We start from the raw sequence: 23,178 nt of genomic DNA, 5'->3' as shown, positions 1-23,178 counted from the left end.
TGGCGGTGGGTGGTGATGACTAGCTGCCTTCCCTCTAGTCTTACACTGCTAAATTAGGGACGGCTAACACAGATAGCCCTCGAGTAGCTTTGTGCGAAATTCCAAAAAACAAACAAACAAAACAAATTATACTATAATTTCAATAACGGAAGAATACTATTTATCGTCAAATATAAATAACGAACATATTTTTAAATGTTAACACTTAAAAAAAGTTATCAAAGTTATCCCCAAGAAACAAACTAATAGAACAAATCCAGATAATTTCCGCCCCATCAGTCTGTTAAGCTGCCTTGGCAAACTGATGGAGAGAATTATCTCCAACCGTCTCCTCCATTTTTGCGAATCAAACAACATCCTTCCAGAATCTCAAAATGCCTCCAGAAAAAATAGACAAACAACAGATCACCTCACACGACTCACCGAATCAATCTACAAAGCTTACAACAACAATCAAGTAACCATCGGGCTATTCCTAGATGTCAAAAAAGCATTCGACAGCGTTTGGCACAACGCCATCATATACAAACTAAATCACCTACAAATAAATCCCACGATAGTCAAATGGATTTCAAATTTTTTAACCAATAGAACAGCACAAGTAAAAGTCAATAAAACCATATCCAAATTATTTAATATAACGGCAGGAGTGCCCCAAGGATCAGTCCTCTCTCCACTTCTATATATAATTTTTGTCAGTGACATACCTTTTCCAAATCTAACATACACACACAATTCACAATACGCAGACGACATCGCAATCTGGAGCACCTCCAGAAACCCAGTAATGGCCATGTCTCGCGTACAAGAATCACTAAACAACGTCTCAACATGGAGCAACAAGTGGAGGGTCGTGTTAAATCCAACAAAAACACAAGCAATCACCTTCTATAGAAAACTTAAAAAGCAAAGAAAAAATCTAGAAAAAATAAAACTATCACTTGGAAACACAACCATTAACATGAGCAAAAACATCACATTCCTTGGCGTCACTTTCGACACAAAACTAACATGGAAAAAACACGTAAACAATATACACTCATCAATCAGAAAAGGATTTCATATCTAAAGACTATAACTGGTAAACAATCGAAATGCGCACCGAACACCATTATACAAATATACAAGGCTTACATCGGTCCACTAATAGAGTACGGATGTCAAGTAACATACAATATGTCAAACAACACACTCCAAAAAATCCAAGTGCAACAAAACAGAATATTAAAATCCGCATTCAGTTTACCATCATTTACGCCAACAAATTATCTACACCAAATTAGTAATTTACCAACTATAAGAGATAGAATGACAGAACTTTCTCTCAAATATTATCTAAAAGCAGAAAATAGAAACAAACTAACGGCATCACTACACAAATTATCAAGTGCACCAACAAAATACATATCACCTTACAACATATTTCAAGAATCACAATCCACTCAACAAAGAATCTAAATAAATAAAATCCATGTTATTAATATGAATTCCTTTTTTTCAGGTACAGGGCACACGACAGGCAAAACTTTCGGCGCCTGTCGTGTGAAAGTGGGTTTTCTCGGGGCGCTCCCGTTTCCCCCCACATCAAAATCTTCAGGCATTGGATTTCTAGATCCCAGCCCAGGCAACTTTTTTGCCAGACCCTGAGTCGGGCCGTTTGATTTGATCTGGATTTGAATGAATTACATTCATGTTCACATCTGCCCAACTTTTTCCTTTCGGGACAGGTCCCGGCCTTTCTTTCCACTGCTGCCTTTGCCTTCATCCAAAGCAACATTTAGAGAGACATTCTCCACCCAAAAAGTCAAGAATAATAACGATAATTAATTTATTAAAATAATAATAAAAAAAACAAACAAACCACCACTTAATCTTAATAACAATCCACGAAAGGGGACGAAGAGGAACTACAAAGTTCCTGAACATCCCAGTTGGAGAGAGAACTCTTCTGATTTCTCTCTCTCTAAACTGAACCCCTGCCACGGTAGTTTAGTTAGTTATCAAACCAAATTTTTTTGTTTATCGAATATTAAGCGATCACAAGTTTTAGGAGTTTTCTTGAAAAGTCCAATCTGGTATGGTCCTTGTTTTTCCAGGTAGTTTTCATGGTAGTAAAAGAGTCAATTGCGTTTGTTTGAGTTAATAAATGAGAAAGTTTATAAGCCAGAAAAAGAGTCACTGAGATTTGTTCTATTACTTAATGGCCTGGCGGTTAAGGCGCTCGACTCGCAATCTGAGGGCCGCGGTTTCAAGTCCAATTCATACGAGATACACTCGTCCTTTCAGCGGTGGGGCGTTATAATGTAAGATGCATCCCACTATTTGTTGCAAAAAAGTAGTCCAAGAGTTGACAGAGAGTGGTGATGACTAGCTGCCTTCCTTTTAGTCTTACACTGCTAAATTAGGAATGGTTAGCGCAGATAGTCATCGTGCAGCTTAGCGCGAAATTCAAATCAAACGTTCTTTTACTAAATTATAAAGTTTACATCTTAGAAAGAAGCCATTACCGTTTGTTAGTTAATTAATGAGACAGTTACATGTCAGGCAGTATTGTAGTGGTATATTTAAACTAAGAATAGGCCTGGTGGGAAGGGTGCTCGATTCGCAATACCTGGGTTGCGGATTCGAATCCCTGACCCACCAAATATGCTCACCCTTTTAGCGCGGGGGCGTTATAAAGTCACAGTAAATCTCACAATGCGTTGATAAAATAGTAGCCCAAGAGTTGCCGGTGAGTGATAATGTCTAATTGCCTTCCCTATAATCTTTCACTGCTAAAATAGGTACGGCAAGAAATAGGTAGCCCTCGCGTAGCTTTGCGCGGAGTTCAAAAGAAACAAACAAACAAACCTTGTTTTCTCAGAACTTTAGGAGATAGTTTACACGTGAGTTTTAACCATCATACAATAAAGATATATAATAAATAAATGCACAAATATATTTGTTCATGTTTCAGGATTGATACTTGTATAATCGGCGATGCCTCGTCTTGTGACGTCACCCTGAATGAATGGTGTAAAACAGAACTTGGTATAAGTGCTTGTCACTGTCGGCCAGGCTATGCTAGACCTGGAGCACGAGGTCCTTGTACGCGTAAGGCTTTTCTGTTATTTTTTTTCATGTTACTGTGATAAATTAAGAAAATTATGGTTTCTTCGTAGGCATTTTGACACTATGAATAAAGTAATACCGTTAACTACTAGATTTAAATGAAACTTTTGTTTCTGTTTCCACGATGCTTCACTGGCAGTAAATACCGTGTTTTAACGGTAATGTGTGGTTTAGTATTTGTGGCTTAGCTCCAATAATTATTATCCCAATATTCTACTTTAACTACACCTACAGTGTAAAATATTCTTACAGTGGATTATATTCGTGATATTTGTCATTAATAAGAGCTTGTAAAAAACATTGATAGAATTGTTTATAACAATATGCCAACGTATTATTTTTACAGCTGTTGTTTCTTTCCTGCTGGTGATGAAAGCTGATCGTCTTGATAACGATAACATGAAATTTAATCAACTTTATCACAACCCAAATTCACAGGAATTTCAGCTCTTGGAATATGAGGCTGAAAATGCTGTAAGTCTTGATTCAATAACCACTTATTGTGCATGAATGTAGAGTTTGCTTCATTTTATTTGTCGCTCGTGTTTAGTTTTAGATGGAAACTTTCTTCACTTTGTGTGCATGAATGTAGAGTTTGCTTCACTTTATTTGGGCTCGTGTTTAGTTTTAGATGGAAACTTTCTTCACTTTTTGTGCATGAATGTAGAGTTTGCTTCACTTTATTTGTCACTCGTGTTTAGTTTTAGATGGAAACTTTATAAACTTTTTGTGCATGAATGTAGAATTTGCTTTACTTTATTTGTAGCTCTGTTTAGTTTTAGATGGAAACTTTCTTCACTTTTTGTACAAGAATGTAGAATTTGCTTCACTTTATTTGTAGCTCTGTTTAGTTTTAGATGGAAACTTTCTTCACTTTTTGTACATGAATGTAGAATTTGCTTCACTTTATTTGTAGCTCTGTTTAGTTTTAGATGGAAACTTTCTTCACTTTTTGTGCATGAATGTAGAGTTTGCTTCACTTTATTTGTCACTCGTGTTTAGTTTTAGATGAAAACTTTCTTCACTTTTTGTGCATGAATGTAGAGTTTGCTTCACTTTATTTGTCGCTCGTGTTTAGTTTTAAATGGAAACTTTCTTCACTTTGTGTGCATGAATGTAGAGTTTGCTTCACTTTATTTGTCACTCGTGTTTAGTTTTAGATGGAAACTTTCTTCACTTTTTGTACAAGAATGTAGAATTTGCTTCACTTTATTTGTAGCTCTGTTTAGTTTTAGATGGAAACTTTCTTCACTTTTTGTACAAGAATGTAGAATTTGCTTCACTTTATTTGTAGCTCTGTTTAGTTTTAGATGGAAACTTTCTTCACTTTTTGTGCATGAATGTAGAGTTTGCTTCACTTTATTTGTCACTCGTGTTTAGTTTTAGATGAAAACTTTATAAACTCTTTGTGCATGAATGTAGAGTTTGCTTCACTTTACTTGTCGCTCGTGTTTAGTTTTAGATGAAAACTTTCTTCAATTCAGGAATATTAGTTTTTTCCTTCGCCCCCGTCCTCGTCTGATGTTTTAAAATAATGTGAGGCTCGACATGGACAGGTGGGTTTCGGCGTTAGACTCGTAATCTGAGGGTCGTGAGTTCGAATCCCGGTCGCACCAAACATGCCCGCCCTTTCAGCCGTGGGGGCGTTATAATGTGACGGTCAATCCCACTATTCGTTAGTAAAACAGTAGCCCAAGAGTATGCGGTGGGTAGTATATGACTAACTTCTTTCCTCTAGTCTTGCACTGCTAAATTAGGGACGGCTAGCTCAGACAGCCTTTATGTAGCTTTGCGCGAAATTCAAAACAAATCCAGTTCCTTTCAGGAAACATTTCTGAAACCTGCCGATACAGTCACCTTTCACCAGTTTTCTTTGTGCAGAAATGATAGATTGTGTGATGGACGAGTGCACACCTTTGGAGGCCGTAGCTACCATGTTTCCTTTGGTCGTACCATCACTGCTTGTTCTCTCTACGTGACGCCTGGAAAGACCTACGATCAATCAGACTTTGTTGTTCTCGTTGAACAGTTGCTGTCTCCCTTTTTAAAACTGGGGTTATTTAATTTACATAATCCCTCTGGGAGGTATTGATATTGATGGGAGGGGTCGCTCCATAGAGCGTGCGCTCTCAGATCACCAACAAAACAAAACCTTCGTCCCCTCTAGTGAAAATTAATTTTAATTAAACTCAAATTGGACTACTTATAAGCGTATTAGGATTTTACTCTTGACTTCAGTTTTTCTCTGAGATGAACTCTCGCTGAAAGTTAGCAGTCACACACTGAATTATTAAAAGTTAATTTTATCTGTAGATATTTTATCTCGAGATGACAAAGTTGATAAGCTTGAGGTCTTGTAGCATTTCAGAGTTTAATTTTTTAAATTTATATCATTGGCTAATTCTATTTATTTTTTAAAATAATTTTAATAATTTGATGCAGTGTTCCCAACCGTAAAGTAATTTCATTGTTTTCATTACTGTTAGAAACAGTAAAACAGTGAAAGTGTTACTTAATATGGTTTATCTCTCTTTCTTGTACATTGATGAAAGTTATTGAATCTACGAACGATGTTTTTTTTATTACTTTAGTTGAGCTCTTTGTTTCCATCTACTACTCTGGCCAAGGAATTTTTAGGGGTCAAAGTTAATACGTTCTATAATATCGGTGGTATTTTCTTGGTAAATGCTACTGTAAAACTTAAGGAAACTGAGACTACTAAAAGGACTTCGGTGAAACAGCAGCTGAAAAACGAACTGAATAAAGTGATAAACCAAAAAACTGAAGACAGTCAGCTACATATAGAAGAACCTCTCAGTCCAGTTCCGTTGGTAGAAGGTATGAAAAACTTCATCACATCTACATTAGCCTTTGTGATTTAAAGATTTCCTACAGAAGAAAAACTGTCTTCTGTTTTGAAATTTTATATAAAAACTATATGATATTATTCTACAATTATAAATTAACAAATTTTTAATAATTAGGTTATTATGTGTATTTACTTAAAATAACAAGTGAGATTACACAAATATTTCAACCTTTCACGAAAGGGGACGAAGAGGAACCACAACGTTCCTGAACACCCCAGTTGGAGAGAGAATTCTTACGATTTCTCTCTCTCTAAACTAAACCCTTGACACGTTAGTTTGCGTTTGCGTTTTACAAATATTTGTGTGTATGTATATAGCTAATGTGTATTATTTAACAGTTCGCGTGAAACCATGCACATCTAATGTGTATGTGTTTAACACAGCATGCTAAATCATACAGTAATTGTGTTTACGTATCTAATACAGTATCTTAAACCATACAGTAATTGTGTGCATGTTTTTAACACGTGTCCTCGTGTGAATATGTTTTATAGTACATTTATTAAAGTGTTAAACTGTATATTTCTCAGATTTCGATGAATGTGCTGATATAGATACAAATGATTGTTCCAAGAATGGTTACTGTGTAAATGAGCTTGGCTCATTCCAGTGTCATTGTAAACCTGGATTTTCAGACAAGTTTAAAAATGACCGATGGAAGGCAGGACGACATTGCCAAGGTATGTAATTAGTCTTATATCAGCTTTGTTTCAAATTGTTTAAACATGTTGATTATTAATTTACAAAGAAAACTTGAAGACTGATATTAATATTAGAACATAAAGGTTTCTCCTTATCTATATCTAGCTTGTTCGTCAGAGTTCTGTAACAACCATGGAGTGTGTGTCGTCAGAAAAGGAACCGCTGTTTGCAAGTAAGTCCCAATATAAATATATCACTGTTGCTACAATCAGAGTTAAATTGTACCAATATATCACTGTTGCTACAGTCAGAGTTACATTGTACAAATATATCACTGTTGCTAGAGTCAATTTCTTAGCATTAATATATCACGTTTGCTAGAGTCAGTTCCTTAGTATTAATATATCACTGTTGCTACAGTCAGTTCCTTGGTATTAATATATCACTGTTGCTACAGTCAGTTCCTTGGTATTAATATATCACTGTTGCTACAGTCAGTTCCTTGGTATTAATATATCACTGTTGCTACAGTCAGTTCCTTGGTATTAATATATCACTGTTGCTACAGTCAGTTCCTTAGTATTAATATATCACTGTTGCTACAGTCAGAGTTACATTGTACAAATATATCACTGTTGCTGGAGTCAGTTCCTTAGTATTAATATATCATGTTTGCTACAGTCAGTTCCTTAGTATTAATATATCACTGTTACTAGAGTCAATTTCTTAGTATTAATATATCACTGTTTGCTAGAGTCAGTTCCTTAGTATTAATATATCACTGTTGCTACAGTCAGAGTTAAATTGTACCAATATATCACTGTTGCTACAGTCAGAGTTACATTGTACCAATATATCACTGTTGCTACAGTCAGAGTTACATTGTACAAATATATCACTGTTGCTAGAGTCAATGTCTTAGCATTAATATATCACGTTTGCTAGAGTCAGTTCCTTAGTATTAATATATCACTGTTGCTACAGTCAGTTCCTTGGTATTAATATATCACTGTTGCTACAGTCAGTTCCTTGGTATTAATATATCACTGTTGCTACAGTCAGTTCCTTGGTATTAATATATCACTGTTGCTACAGTCAGTTCCTTGGTATTAATATATCACTGTTGCTACAGTCAGAGTTACATTGTACAAATATATCACTGTTGCTGGAGTCAGTTCCTTAGTATTAATATATCACTGTTGCTAGAGTCAATTTCTTAGTATTAATATATCACTGTTGCTAGAGTCAATTTCTTAGTATTAATATATCACGTTTGCTAGAGTCAGTTCCTTAGTATTAATACATCACTGTTGCTAGAGTCAGTTCCTTAGTATTAATATATCACTGTTGCTACAGTCAGTTCCTTAGTATTAATATATCATGTTTGCTACAGTCAGTTCCTTAGTATTAATATATCACTGTTGCTGCAGTCAGTTCCTTGGTATTAATATATCACTGTTGCTGCAGTCAGTTCCTTGGTATTAATATATCACTGTTGCTGGAGTCAGTTCCTTGGTATTAATATATCACTGTTGCTACAGTCAGTTCCTTGGTATTAATATATCACTGTTGCTACAGTCAGTTCCTTGGTATTAATATATCACTGTTGCTACAGTCAGTTCCTTAGTATTAATATATCACTGTTGCTACAGTCAGAGTTACATTGTACAAATATATCACTGTTGCTGGAGTCAGTTCCTTAGTATTAATATATCACTGTTGCTAGAGTCAATTTCTTAGTATTAATATATCACTGTTTGCTAGAGTCAGTTCCTTAGTATTAATATATCACGGTTGCTAGAGTCAGTTCCTTAGTATTAATATATCATGTTTGCTACAGTCAGTTCCTTAGTATTAATATATCACTGTTGCTACAGTCAGTTCCTTGGTATTAATATATCACTGTTGCTACAGTCAGTTCCTTGGTATTAATATATCACTGTTGCTACAGTCAGTTCCTTAGTATTAATATATCACTGTTGCTACAGTCAGAGTTACATTGTACAAATATATCACTGTTGCTGGAGTCAGTTCCTTAGTATTAATATATCATGTTTGCTACAGTCAGTTCCTTAGTATTAATATATCACTGTTGCTAGAGTCAATTTCTTAGTATTAATATATCACGTTTGCTAGAGTCAGTTCCTTAGTATTAATATGTCACTGTTGCTAGAGTCAGTTCCTTAGTATTAATATATCACTGTTGCTAGAGTCAGTTCCTTAGTATTAATATATCACTGTTGCTAGAGTCAGTTCCTTAGTATTAATATATCACTGTTGCTACAGTCAGTTCCTTGGTATTAATATATCACTGTTGCTACAGTCAGTTCCTTAGTATTAATATATCACTGTTGCTACAGTCAGTTCCTTAGTATTAATATATCACTGTTGCTACAGTCAGAGTTACATTGTACAAATATATCACTGTTGCTGGAGTCAGTTCCTTAGTATTAATATATCATGTTTGCTACAGTCAGTTCCTTAGTATTAATATATCACTGTTGCTAGAGTCAATTTTTTAGTATTAATATATCACTGTTGCTAGAGTCAATTTCTTAGTATTAATATATCACCTTTGCTAGAGTCAGTTCCTTAGTATTAATATATCACTGTTGCTAGAGTCAGTTCCTTAGTATTAATATATCACTGTTGCTACAGTCAGTTCCTTAGTATTAATATATCACTGTTGCTACAGTCAGAGTTACATTGTACAAATATATCACTGTTGCTGGAGTCAGTTCCTTAGTATTAATATATCATGTTTGCTACAGTCAGTTCCTTAGTATTAATATATCACTGTTGCTAGAGTCAATTTTTTAGTATTAATATATCACTGTTGCTAGAGTCAATTTCTTAGTATTAATATATCACTGTTGCTAGAGTCAATTTCTTAGTATTAATATATCACCTTTGCTAGAGTCAGTTCCTTGGTATTAATATATCACTGTTGCTACAGTCAGTTCCTTGGTATTAATATATCACTGTTGCTACAGTCAGTTCCTTAGTATTAATATATCACTGTTGCTACAGTCAGTTCCTTAGTATTAATATATCACTGTTGCTACAGTCAGTTCCTCAGTATTAATATATCACGTTTGCTACAGTCAGTTCCTCAGTATTAATATATCACGTTTGCTACAGTCAGTTCCTCAGTATTAATATATCACTGTTGCTAGAGTCAGTTCCTTAGTATTGATATATCACTGTTGCTAGAGTCAGTTCCTTAGTATTGATATATCACTGTTGCTAGAGTCAGTTCCTTAGTATTGATATATCACTGTTGCTAGAGTCAGTTCCTTAGTATTAATATATCACTGTTGCTAGAGTCAGTTCCTTAGTATTGATATATCACTGTTGCTAGAGACAGAGCCACTACCAGTAAAAGTGGGTTTTCTCGGGTTATTCATTGGATCTGTTGATCTCAGCCCTGAAAAGAGGCCCATCTTTAAGTACCTAAACTTTTGTAAACTGTAGTCATGTGTGTTAACTGTGCTGGCTTTGCATCTTCTTGCTGTGACCACAACTACACCAGTAGATATTTTCTAGAGACTGTGAGCTGCAGCTTCTCGTCTGAATTTTCACACGCCTACCGTCTCGCAGCTTCGACTGACGCGCTTCAAAGAGATAATAAACCTGTTAACATTGCAAAGTAATTCAGTACCACGACTCTAATTCAGTAAATAAGTGTTACTCCAGTTAATAAGTTTCAATTTATCTGCTAAATTAACTCTAGCCGCGTGTGGGGTGAAGAGAAACAAGTTTCTGACCGCCCCAGGTTATTTTTCGCTCCCCATTCGGGGGAACAAAACAATATTTTAACTAAAATACCTACCAAGAAATAACAGTCCGAACCACTTGGTATGAATATATCAGTGTTGGTATAGTCAGTTCCTTAGTATTAATATATCACTGTTGCTAGAGTCAGTCACTTAGTCCCATCGGTGTGGATTCCTGTACGTGATGAGGGGACCTCCCAGGGAAGGTTCTGTTCTATCAGTTTATCTCGTCTGAGATCTAAACATTCACCCACGTGTTTGCTGTGCGTGGTGAGCCGTGAAGGGAAGGAGAGGATCCTGGTGGTTGAGGGGTCCAACCCTGACACATCATTTTGGCCTTGAATTCCTGTAGACGGGAGGCCTTGATGTGGCTGCCTAGGATCAATCGGCTGGTCCACTTGGGCTAGAATCAACCAAGTGCCAGTGTTGGATGTTCTAAACAGATGTTGTGGACATTGTATCTGTTTGGGTATAATAATTACAAAACTCTGGCATTGCTGCAGTGTCCTTGTAGTGCGTCCCCTCGTAGAGCTCCATGGTAGGTGAGGTCAGTTGGCGCCAAAACATTATTTTTATTATGGATCTCCCAAATAAAATCTTAAGTAAAATAGTGAAACAAACAGCGCATAGGTAAACGACCACGTCTTGAAGATTTTGAGCAGTAATATTCAACATCTGTAACACCTGTACCTCATTCCTCTCTCAGACAAATCTTTAGAGCAAACGTCTTCCTTTTTTGTTCAGAAGGAACTAGAGTTGGGGATATTGAGGTTACACCCCATGCTACTTTGAATTCGTCACAAGGAGTTATTGTTAAGAGGCATTTGAAGAACATCCCCGAGTTGGAGATTCTCACTGGTTTCTCCACCCAAGGAGTTTCTGTAGTGAGGCGTATCTCCACTCGCAAAGATAAAATTATGTTTCCGACCAATGTCCTTATTTTAACATATACATTATGGCGTCCGCCTGTCACTATCAAGCCAGGTTATCTTAATTGCAAGGTACGACCATACATTCCAAACCCTCCCAGATGTTTTCAGTATGAGCTGTTTGGTCACTCAAAAACATCATGTTGTGGTTCCTTGACGTGTGCTCGTTGCGGTGACAAGGACCACAATGCCTATGAATGTGAAACAGACCCTCATTGCGTAAATTGCAATGGTTCTCATCCATCTTACTTTCGTTCTTGCCCTAAATGTTTGGAAGAAAGAGAAGTGCAGCGTTTGAAGACGATTCAAATCTTTACTTATCCTGAGGCTCGAAAGTTGCTGTCCACCACTTCATATCGGACATATGCTGCTGCACTTCATTCCACTACTACAGTGGGAGTGCAGACGGATCTCTCTGTGTCTCCAAAAAAATCGTTTTCAAAACAAATGAAAATTCTTTTGACCTCCATGGTTAAAAAAGTTGATAAATCAACTTCAACACCCATCTTTGTCCTTAACATACATTCCAACAAATCCCAAGATCCATATCCAGGTACTTGGATCTTCGTCTTCTGCCCCAAGATGCAAAACGATTATTCGTTCACGTCCTCGGTCGCTAGAATCCTCTTCCAACGACTAAGACCTGCCCAATTGATCTAGGGCAGGATCAACAGACCTCCCTCGAATAAAGAAAAAATACGTGGTCGTAAACAGATGGGCTCTCCACCCAATTCGCCTACACATAAATAAAAATGCCTACTTTGATACAATGGAACTGTCGAGGTTTATGTTCTAATCTGGATGATATCAAAATACTGATTGCTTTCTGTCATCCTGTATGTCTTTCCTTACAGGCGACCTGGCATGTCCAGATGTGGTTAAGGCACTCAACTCATAATCCGAGGATCGCGGGTTCGGATCTCCGTCACGCGAAACATGCTCGCCCTTTCAGCAGTGGGGCATTTAACTGTGACAGTCAATCCCACTATTTATTGGTAAAAGAGTAGCCCAAGAGTTTGCAGTGGGCGGTGATGACTAGCTGTTTTCCCTCTAGACTTATACTGCTAAATTAGAGACGGCTAGCGCAGATAGCCCTCATGTAGCTTTGCACGAAATTCAAAACAAATCAAATTCCTTAGAGGAAACATTTCTGAAACCTGTCAATACAGTCACCGTTCACTAGTTTTCTTTGTACAGAAATGACAGACTGTGTGATGGACGAGTGCATGGAGGGGTGGCACTATTGTTTGATCAACATGTGCTCACACGCCTTTGAGGCCGTAATCATCCATGTTTCCTTTGGTCGTACCATCACTGTTTGCTCTCTCTACCTGTCGCCTGGAGAGACTTACGATCAATCAGACTTTGGTGCTCTCATTGAACAGTTGCTGTCTCCCTTTTTAACCTGGAATACTTTAATGGACATTATCCCCTCTGGGGAAGTTCTGATATTGATGGGAGGGTACGCTCTTTAGGTCATATGTTCTATGATCACAACTTTTCTCTTTTCAATACTGGCTGTTCTACATACTTACCTGCTCCTAGTCAATCCTTTACTGCTATTGATCTCTCAATTTGCTTCCCTTCACTATTCTTCCTTTTTGTTTGGAGGGTTAACAATAATCCACGAGGCAGTGATTATTTTTCTATAATGTTGAGAGAGACTGGCCGTGGTCGATTCCACCCGACCCGCGTGCACCGATGAAAGCCGTATCGAGCAAACTAGTCCTCTTTTACTGCTTTCGCAAAACTTCATCCTGCCATCGTCTGTAAGCCATCAATAGACGACTGTGTAGCAGCATAACTGATTGTATTATACAAGCAGCTGCTCAGTGTATTCCTAAAACCTTGACACGCTTTCCACTATATCCTCATCCGTGGTGGAATCTTGCCTGCCACATGGCATGGAAGGCTAAAAATGAGCCTGGGATACTTTTCGTAGGTATTCCACACTCTCGAACCATATCGCCTTCTAGCAGACCCATGCACCTACTTTGTGAGTAGGACGTCAAAGCCAGAAGGAATCTTGGATTAAATTCACAACCAGCATATCTTCTACCACCAGTTCCAAAGTCATATGGGGCAAGATTTGAAAGGTTAGTGAACAATATAATTCTGTTCCCCTCTCGATCTTGATGACCAGGAAGTAGCTGGTACCCAGAGCATCGATAATACTCTAGATGAAAGCTTTTGACGGGTATCTAGTACTTTTGTTTCATCCTCCACCTTCTTAGCCATCAAGACTCAGGCAGAGTGTTCACCCCTTTCCTTTTGAGCTGATTGTCTCTATGACTATAATCACACCTTTACACTGGTGGAACTCAAATTGGCCCTTCTTTGGTCTGGCAGTACATCGGTCGGACCTGATGGTGTACGCTACGAGATGCTGCATCATCTATCTCATGCTTCTCTTGTTATTCTTCTGATCGTTTTTAACCGAACATAGCAGGAGAATGTTCTTCCTGGCCAGGCTATTGTACTACCTTTCTATAAGCCTGGGAAGGATCCCAAGATTTATTCAAACTGTCGTCAAATTGCTTTGATGAGCTGTCTTTGTAAGACCTTAGAGAGGATGGTTAATGCTCGTCTTGTTTGGTTCCTCGAATCAAGTAACCTCCTCTCATCCACCCAGTGTTGGTTCCGACGACAGCGCTCCACCATGGACCATTCGATTCTACTTGAAACATCCATCAGAGAAGACTTTCTCAAACAACAACATCTTGTATCAATATTCTTTGACATTGAGAAGACTTATGACACAACATGGAGAAGTGGCATTTTGTGAGACCTCCATTTATATGGGTTACGTGGTCATTTGCCCATATTTATTAAAATTTTTAATGGATAGGCGATTTCAAGTTCGTATGGATTCGATAATTTCCCGTTTTTTTCTACAGGAACTTGGAGTCCCTCGTGGCTGTGTTTTCAGTGTCATACTTTTCAGTATAAAAATTAATGCCATCACTGAACAACTCCCTCTTACTGTTGCAAACATGCTTGCCCCTTTCAGCCATAAGAGCGTTATAATGTGACGGTCAATTCCACTATTCGTGGGTAAAAGAGTAGCTCAAGAGTTGGCAGCAGGTAGTGATAACTAGCTGCCTTCCCTCTAGTCTTACACTCCTAAATTAGGACAGTTAGCGCAGATAGCCCTCGTGTAGCTTTGCACTAAATTAAAAAACAAACAGAGTCAAAGCTACATAGTATAAATATATCAGTTTTGCTAAAGTCAGAGTCACTTAGTACAAATATATCACTGTTGCTCGAGTCAGTTTCTAAATATATCACTATTGCTTGAGTGAATTTCTTAGTATATCACTGTTCCTAGAATGAATTACTTAGTATAAGTATATCAGTGTTGCTTGAGTCAGTCACTTGGTGTAAATATATCAGTGTTGCTTGAGTCAGTCACTTGGTGTAAATATATCACTGTTGCTTGAGTCAGTCCCTAAGTGTAAATATATCAGTGTTGCTTGAGTCAGTCACTTGGTGTAAATATATCACTGTTACTAGAGTCAGAGTCACCTAGTGTAAATATATCACTGTTGCCTGAGTCAGTCACCAAGTGTAAATATATCACTGTTGCTTGAGTCAGTCACTTAGTGTAAATATATCACTGTTGCTTGAGTCAGTCACTTAGTGTAAATATATCAGTTGCTAGAGGCAGTCACTTAGTGTAAATATATCACTGTTGCTAGAGTAAGTCACTTAGTGTAAATATATCACTGTTGCTAGAGTCAGTCACTTAGTGTAAATATATCACTGTTGCTAGAGTCAGTCACTTAGTGTAAATATATCACTGTTGCTAGAGTCAGTCACTTGGTGTAAATATATCACTGTTGCTTGAGTCAGTCACTTAGTGTAAATATATCACTGTTGCTAGAGTCAGGGCCACTTGAGTAAATCTCTGGTTTTTTTAAAATTGAATTCATAGAAAGTAAATGATTCAGTTGTTTTGATACTAAATCACTAGTCACTTTGTGACGAGGAACTGATTTATAGAAAAGAAGCCAACCTTTGTCATTATTAACTGATTCATAGAAAAAAACTTAACCTTTGTCATTAGGAATTGATCTATAGAAAACAAGCAAACCTTGGTTCTTAGGACTTGGTTCATTGAAAACAAGCCATCCTTTGTTCTTAGAACTTGGTTCATTGAAAACAAGCCAACCTTGATTCGTAGGACTTGGTTCATTGAAAACAAGCCATCCTTTGTTCTTAGGACTTGGTTCATTGAAAACAAGCCAACCTTTGTTCTTAGGACTTGGTTCATTAAAAACAAGCCATCCTTTGTTCTTAGGAATTCACTCATAGATTGTGTTCCTTCATGAAACTCCTTATCTAGATGATTTTATTTTTATTTGTTTTAGATGCTCGGACAATTATATGGGTACCCACTGTGAGATTGACAGAGAGGGTAAGTTATTATTTTTCTTTTTCCAAGCTTTTTACCCTTATTACTATTACTATATACTTATTTTTATATACATAACCCTCAAAACTTGTTTACCATTATTACTGTCACTATATACTTATTTTTATATACATAAAACTCAAAGCTTGTTTACCATTATTACTATCATTATATAAACATAACCCTCAAAGCTTGCTTAACATTATTACTATTATTATACACTCATTTTCATACCCATAACCTTCAATGCTTGATTACCATTACTACTGTTATTATGTACTTATTTTCACAGTCATAACTCTCAAAACTAATTTTGTCATCATTATTATGAGATGTTTTATTTACCATGGTAGCAAATCATCATATTTCCATGGTTACTGTATTAAAAATGAACAAAAATATAGTCCAAAACTGTTAATAACTTACTTCCTGAAACAATAGTGATAAACAATTCATTATTACACTGTTTCTAGTGATATTATCTAGATGAATAACCAAACCTTCAGAAACATCACAGAATCATTTATTGAAGGATACATTACTCAATAACAATGTATCAACATTTGTTGACTAGACATTAGCCAAACTATGCTAGGTTATCCAAGATAAACAAAACATAGTAGCCTGTCTACAAGATATATCTAAACATGTCTTCATGATTCGTGCCCAGAAGGTACAGAAAAAAAAGACAAACAGTTTCACTTTCTCATGTGAAAGCAACTTCACTAAAATTCCATATCTTATGACCAAGTGAGTGTTTTATTTCTTATATTATGTCATGTTAAAACAATTATTTACTCTAAATAATAATTTCGAGTATTATGTGCCAATCTTGGATCATCCATTACTACTGTAACCATCACAATGTTAAACCACCTTGTTTCTTTACAGTATTAAGTGTTGTTCTCAGATCAAGTATCACTACTATAGCCATCATCATCTTTACATCATGTTAAACCACCTTATGTGTCTTTAGATAATTAGGTGTTGTTCTGAGACCATCCATCACTACTGTAGCCATCATCATGTTAAACCACCTTGTTTCTTTACAGTTCTTCTATAGATGTTCTCAGATCATCCATTGCTACTGAAGCCTGCATCATGTTAAACTGCCTTGTGTTTCTTTACAATACTAGGTGTTGTTCTCAGACCATCCATCGCTACTGTATCCACCATTATCTTTACATCATGTTAAACAACTTTGTTTCTTTTCCCAGTATTAGGTGTTGTTCTCAGACCATCCATCGCTACTGTATCCACCATTATCTTTACATCATGTTAAACAACTTTGTTTCTTTTCCCAGTATTAGGTGTTGCTCTCGGAGCATCCATCGCCGCTGCCATCATCATCATTGTAGCACTGATCTGCCTGTATATCTGGAAGTAGGTATTTTATTTCTGTAAATTTAAACAATCTGAAAACACCCACATATAAACAATGAACAACTTCATTCTATAGAATAAAGTATTTGTTTATAGAGAAATGAGAAGTATTGTTGTATCTCATTTCAAATCTTTATGATCGGCCTGGCATGGCCAGGTGGGTTAAGGCATGTGACTCGTAATCTGAGGGTCATGGGTTCAGATCCCCACCATGCCAAACATGCTCGCCGCTTCAGCCGTGGGGGCGTTATAATGATATGGTCAATCCCACTATTCGTTGGTAAAAGAGTAGCCCAAGAGGTGGCAGTGGGTGGTGATGACTAGCTGCCTTCCCTCTAGTCTTACACTGCTAAATTAGAGACAGCTGGTGCAGATAGCCCTTGTGTAGCTTTGTGCAAAATTCAAACCAAACCAAACCAAATCTTTATGTTTTATTCATAAGTTTATCACATAAACTTTCTGTACACCAAACTGAAGAATTATTTAAATACATATTGTTGTATTGAAGTAAGAGGTAAAAGTCCATAAAGAATTTAACTTAATTATTGTGGTACTGAGTTTAATAAAGTGGAACTTCCCTAAAGAAATGAATTTGGAGTTCAATAAATTTTGTAGTCTTTCAGTTAATGAATGAAAATTTCTGAAAAAAGCATCAATATTGAAGATAATAATTGAATATCTTTAGAAAATAACTTCAATAAGGTTTATTTTCTAATGAAGTTGAGAAGTGCACCTGAAAGATTATATGTTTTTATTCCTAGTCGAAGGTCTGATAAAAATGAGGAAAGGATGGGAACTTCTCGTTCATCTAGGATTGGTCAGATTTATAATTATGGCAACAAAAGTAGCACTCCAAGAAGATCCAATGGGCTATCAGTAGAAGATCGACTGAGGTGGCATCAAATCACTGATACAGTTGGACATGTATACGAGGTGACTCAAACCATACTAAGTCTTCCAGAAACTAAGATAGAGATGTTAACATTTTTCTTTGGCAAATACTCTCAGTAATAATCAGATTTACTGAATTTCTGACAATTTGTTACTTGAAGCCAAGTACTCAGGAAAATACATAAGAAGATATTGTGTTCTTTAAAGATTTATGTAAACCGATATTTACTACAATTTTCATTAAAATTATTTGTTGTTCGATATACATTAACTAATATTTATCCAAACTCTTTTTGTTTTTTCTCAGCCTCATCATGCAGTCAAACAGTTAAGGACATCAGTTTCTCCAAGTCAACACCATGTATATGCAGCACCCACTAGCATTCACAGTCCTGTCTCGGACGAAAACCACCAAAGTCGGCCGTTAAGACCTAGTTCAAGAGCTCCTCACTTGGTAAAAATAAACGTCTCCTACTTATTTGCTTCAGCTAAAATGTGGAATGATTATGAAGAACTAGACAATTTTATTGAACTGTCAAAGTTTTCACTGATAATCATAATTGAATAATTTTATTGAACTGTCTCAAAGTTTTCACTGATAATCATAATTAAATAATTCTATTGAACTGTCTCAAAGTTTTCACTGATAATCATAATTGAATAATTCTATTGAACTGTCTCAAAGTTTTCACTGATAATCATAATTGAATAATTTTATTGAACTGTCTCAAAGTTTTCACTGATAATCATAATTGAATAATTCTATTGAACTGTCTCAAAGTTTTCACTGATAATCATAATTGAATAATTTTATTGAACTGTCTCAAAGTTTTCACTGATAATCATAATTGAATAATTTTATTGAACTGTCTCAAAGTTTTCACTGATAATCATAATTGAATAATTTTATTGAACTGTCTCAAAGTTTTCACTGATAATCATAATTGAATAATTCTATTGAACTGTCTCAAAGTTTTCACTGATAATCATAATTGAATAATTCTATTGAACTGTCTCAAAGTTTTCACTGATGATCATAATTGAATAATTCTATTGAACTGTCTCAAAGTTTTCACTGATAATCATAATTGAATAATTCTATTGAACTGTCTCAAAGTTTTCACTGATAATCATAATTGAATAATTCTATTGAACTGTCTCAAAGTTTTCACTGATAATCATAATTGAATAATTCTATTGAACTGTCTCAAAGTTTTCACTGATAATCATAATTGAATAATTCTATTGAACTGTCTCAAAGTTTTCACTGATAATCATAATTGAATAATTTTATTGAACTGTCTCAAAGTTTTCACTGATAATCATAATTGAATAATTCTATTGAACTGTCTCAAAGTTTTCACTGATAATCATAATTGAATAATTCTATTGAACTGTCTCAAAGTTTTCACTGATAATCATAATTGAATAATTCTATTGAACTGTCTCAAAGTTTTCACTGATAATCATAATTGAATAATTCTATTGAACTGTCTCAAAGTTTTAGTTCATAATCAAGAATTATTATTATGCAATATGTCATATTGCGTTAATTCATAGTTAAGGATAGTGGAAAAAAATTTGAAAATTCTTTATATTGAATTAGTTTCCTTAGATAATTTTCTACAATACATCCATGAATTGTTGCGTTTTATGTATCAGTTCTCTAATCTAATTCTATATAATTATTTTTTATTTATTACTATTTTTCTTTTCTTTTTTTACAAATTCTTTGATATGATTACATATTTGTTATTTTTCATCAATCATCTTTGAAATCCACCCATTCATTTCCTGACTTTTCTTCATCAATCCATTAATATTCTTCTTTCTTGTTTCCTGCATCTCTTCAAACTATATTCCATTTTTTATTATTTACATTTCTTATCTTTCAAATTTCTACAAGTTTTGTTCTCTCTTTATCCTTTGTGTGTGTGTATATATGAATACATCCGCATCGTAATTTACGAATTATATAAATGTAAATTCGTTCTTTATGTACATATTTAAGGAGTTTTTTAATATAGTTTTCCGACTATTAGTATACGTATCTTAAGTTATTGTTTGGAATAATTTCTTAGCCACACATATATAACTTTAAATTATGATATAATAAGTGAGGTATTTTGGTGTTATTAACGTTACAGAACAGTATACATTAATATAACAAATATATCTTAAAATTAAGTCTTAAGTGACTAATGGTGGCAGGAATGTTTTTGCTTTTTATAACAATTTGATTAAAATTTAAAAGAAAGCTTATTAGTTAGTACTGGTGCTGTGTCTCAGTTGTTACGCTTGAGGTTACAAGTAAAATACACGTTTTGTTTTATTATTATTTTGAAGTCTGAATCAAGTGGGCCTTACCATAATGCGAACCAAACATCAAGAGACGAACACAGTTCGAATGTTAACCAAGGCTACGTGTTCTGGAAACCAAGATCTTACTTTAGCTGAAACGATGGTTCATTAAGCCTGTCCATTAGAAATGATGCCTATTTGTCGGATATGTCAAGCCTTGTTACTTGGCTCATCAGAAACGTAGTTAAAAAACAGGCCTACGTGATTTGTAAAAGTTGGTTCATGAAAAACCAACTCATGACAAAAACAAAAATTAATTCTGAAACCACACGGATTGGATTTGAGTGAAGACACACCAGCCAACATGAAAGGTCTAACTTTGGACCAGCGGGTATGAAAGTAAATATTACAAAAGTGATTAGTCTGATACGAGTTTATTGATTGACAGTGATAACGTCACACGTACAGAAAGAAAAAAGCCAAAGAAGAGAAATATAAATCCAGCAGTGACATCTAGTGACATATTGTAAGGACTGTTATACGTGATATTATATACAACCAGATGGTAACATCTAATGACATATTGTAAGGACTGTTATGCGTGGCATTATATATAACCAGACGGTAACATCTAGTGACATCTAGTGATATATTGTAAGGACTGTTATATGTGATATTATATATAACCGAAAGATAACATCTAATGACCTATTGTAAGGACTGTTATGCGTGGTATTATATATAACCAGACAGTAACATCTAGTGACATCTAGTGATATATTGTAAGGACTGTTATATGTGATATTATATATAACCGAAAGGTAACATCTAATGACATATCGTAAGGACTGTTATGCGTGGTATTATATATAACCAGACGGTAACATCTAGTGACATTTAGTGAAATATTGTAAGGACTGTTATATGTGATATTATATATAACCGAAAGGTAACATCTAATGACATATTGTAAGGACTGTTATGCGTGGTATTATATATAACCAGACGGTAACATCTAGTGACATTTTATAAGAGCTGCTATATGTGATATTATATATAACCGAAAGGTAACATCTAATGACATATTGTAAGGACTGTTATGCGTGGTATTATATATAACCAGACGGTAACATCTAGTGACATTTTATAAGGACTGTTATATGTGATATTATATATAACCGAAAGGTAACATCTAATGATATATTGTAAGGACTGTTATACGTGGTATTATATATAACCAAAAGGTAACATCTAGTGATATATTGTAAGGACTGTTATATGTCATATTGTATATAATTCACTGCTTCCATTCAATAAAATCTTGTAAGGACTGTAGTATGATGTGATATTATGTATAATCTGCTGGTCCCTTTCAATTAAGTTAAGTACTGTTATGTGTGATACTACATTCAGGAAACATCCAGTAAAATAGTTAAATATCGTAATATGTGACATTACAGATGTAATTATTAAACACTGTTTTGTGTGATTAGGGTTTTCTATTTATATTTATATATAATTGTTTTATCTGAGACGGACAGTGGACTTCTTCCAGCTATATATGACGTTCATGGCACTACTTAATCTGTTAAAGATTGATAGATGGTAGCACTATGGCCGTTTGTATTTGGTCCCAATTAAATTATAAGCCATTATGTATACCCGCATTTTTAAAATAATAAATTTTTCTTTTTTGCTTATATTTGTGTGTGCTTGCCTGTTAGAAGAACATCACTGAGTTTAGTTCCACAGTTTATTCAAATTAATATCTTCAGAATATTTGATTTAATCAGGGTTCAACTTTATGAACAAAATTTTGCCCAGGTAAATCTTTTAACATGATGGTGAACGTGAGCCTGAAGTACGTGTGCCCTCTTTATTTTCTTAACTTTATACTTGTTTAAACTAAATCTTTTGAAAATAGAATTTTTAATCACATTTTTGTTGTGTACCTGAATTTATCTTAACAATATACCAAGTTAAAACGGATTTAACACCACCAACTCCAGATTTTATCTTAACAATGTACCAAGTTAAAACGAATTTAATATTACGAAGCCTCAGATTTTATCTTGCCCCCCAGTGGTTCAGCGGTATGTCTGCGGACTTACAACACTAAAAACCGGATTTAGATACCTGTGAAGGGCAGAGCACAAGTAGCCCATTGTGTAGCCTTGTGTTTAATTTCAAAACAACAACAGATTTTATCTTAACAATATACCAAGTTAAAACGAATTTAATACCACAAAGCCCCTAATTTTATCTTAACAATATACTGTGTAACTTTTGATATAATTTTGTAATTTAACTTTTGCAGGGAACAATATTAGGAGCCTTATAAATGCATTTTAGATACATCTGATTTATTCAGAAATACTATAAGTATTTTTTTGTGGGCATCTCTCATTGCTTCTTAATTTTTTTATCGGTTGCTACAGTACAGGTTTTATAATATGAGTAACCTATCATGTATATGAACATTTCACAATAGTGTAGACAACTGTGTTGGAGAACTGTGTATTATTGTGGTTTTAGGTGATATTATATGTTTCTAAGAACAATAGTTCATTAACATGAACCTTGCATCTAATTCATATTGTTTGTTATACTAAACTATAAAAGAAACAAGTTCCGTGATGTCAAAGGCAAAACTTGTTCAAATTATAAAACTATCTTGTATTTCATATTAGTAGAATAAAAACTTGCTCAAAGTCAAAAGCAAAATTTTATTTAGTATTCTATATTGTCAAAATAAAAGCATGTTTAGATTATAAAACTATTTGTTGTTCCATTTAAGCAGGATAAAACTGTTGTGTTTCTTACTGTCTGAATAGAAAGTTTTTACTTTTTACTGATTACTG

The 23,178-nt window shown here is 35.0% G+C and overlaps 1 protein-coding gene across 1 annotated transcript in view; it reads left to right on the top strand.

Annotated features, from left to right (window-relative positions):
* The window catches only part of LOC143242319 (uncharacterized), a 33,526-nt gene extending 11,509 nt beyond the window's left edge, over positions 1-22,017 (top strand). The window contains exons 4-13 of the mRNA XM_076485679.1: positions 2,957-3,093; positions 3,458-3,585; positions 5,703-5,949; positions 6,512-6,661; positions 6,789-6,855; positions 15,699-15,745; positions 17,047-17,125; positions 17,887-18,058; positions 18,324-18,470; positions 20,363-22,017. Of these exons, the coding sequence (XP_076341794.1) occupies positions 2,957-3,093; positions 3,458-3,585; positions 5,703-5,949; positions 6,512-6,661; positions 6,789-6,855; positions 15,699-15,745; positions 17,047-17,125; positions 17,887-18,058; positions 18,324-18,470; positions 20,363-20,473 (1,285 nt within the window). The 3' untranslated portion in view covers positions 20,474-22,017. The remainder of the gene's footprint in view (positions 1-2,956; positions 3,094-3,457; positions 3,586-5,702; positions 5,950-6,511; positions 6,662-6,788; positions 6,856-15,698; positions 15,746-17,046; positions 17,126-17,886; positions 18,059-18,323; positions 18,471-20,362) is intronic.
* The last annotated feature ends 1,161 nt before the right edge of the window (positions 22,018-23,178 follow it).

The sequence above is a fragment of the Tachypleus tridentatus genome, unplaced genomic scaffold (genome assembly GCF_004210375.1).
Source record: "Tachypleus tridentatus isolate NWPU-2018 unplaced genomic scaffold, ASM421037v1 Hic_cluster_2, whole genome shotgun sequence".
NCBI classification, from domain to species: Eukaryota; Metazoa; Arthropoda; class Merostomata; order Xiphosura; family Limulidae; genus Tachypleus; species Tachypleus tridentatus.
Note: the sequence above shows the minus strand (reverse complement) of the source record. Positions and strands in the feature narration are given on the sequence as shown.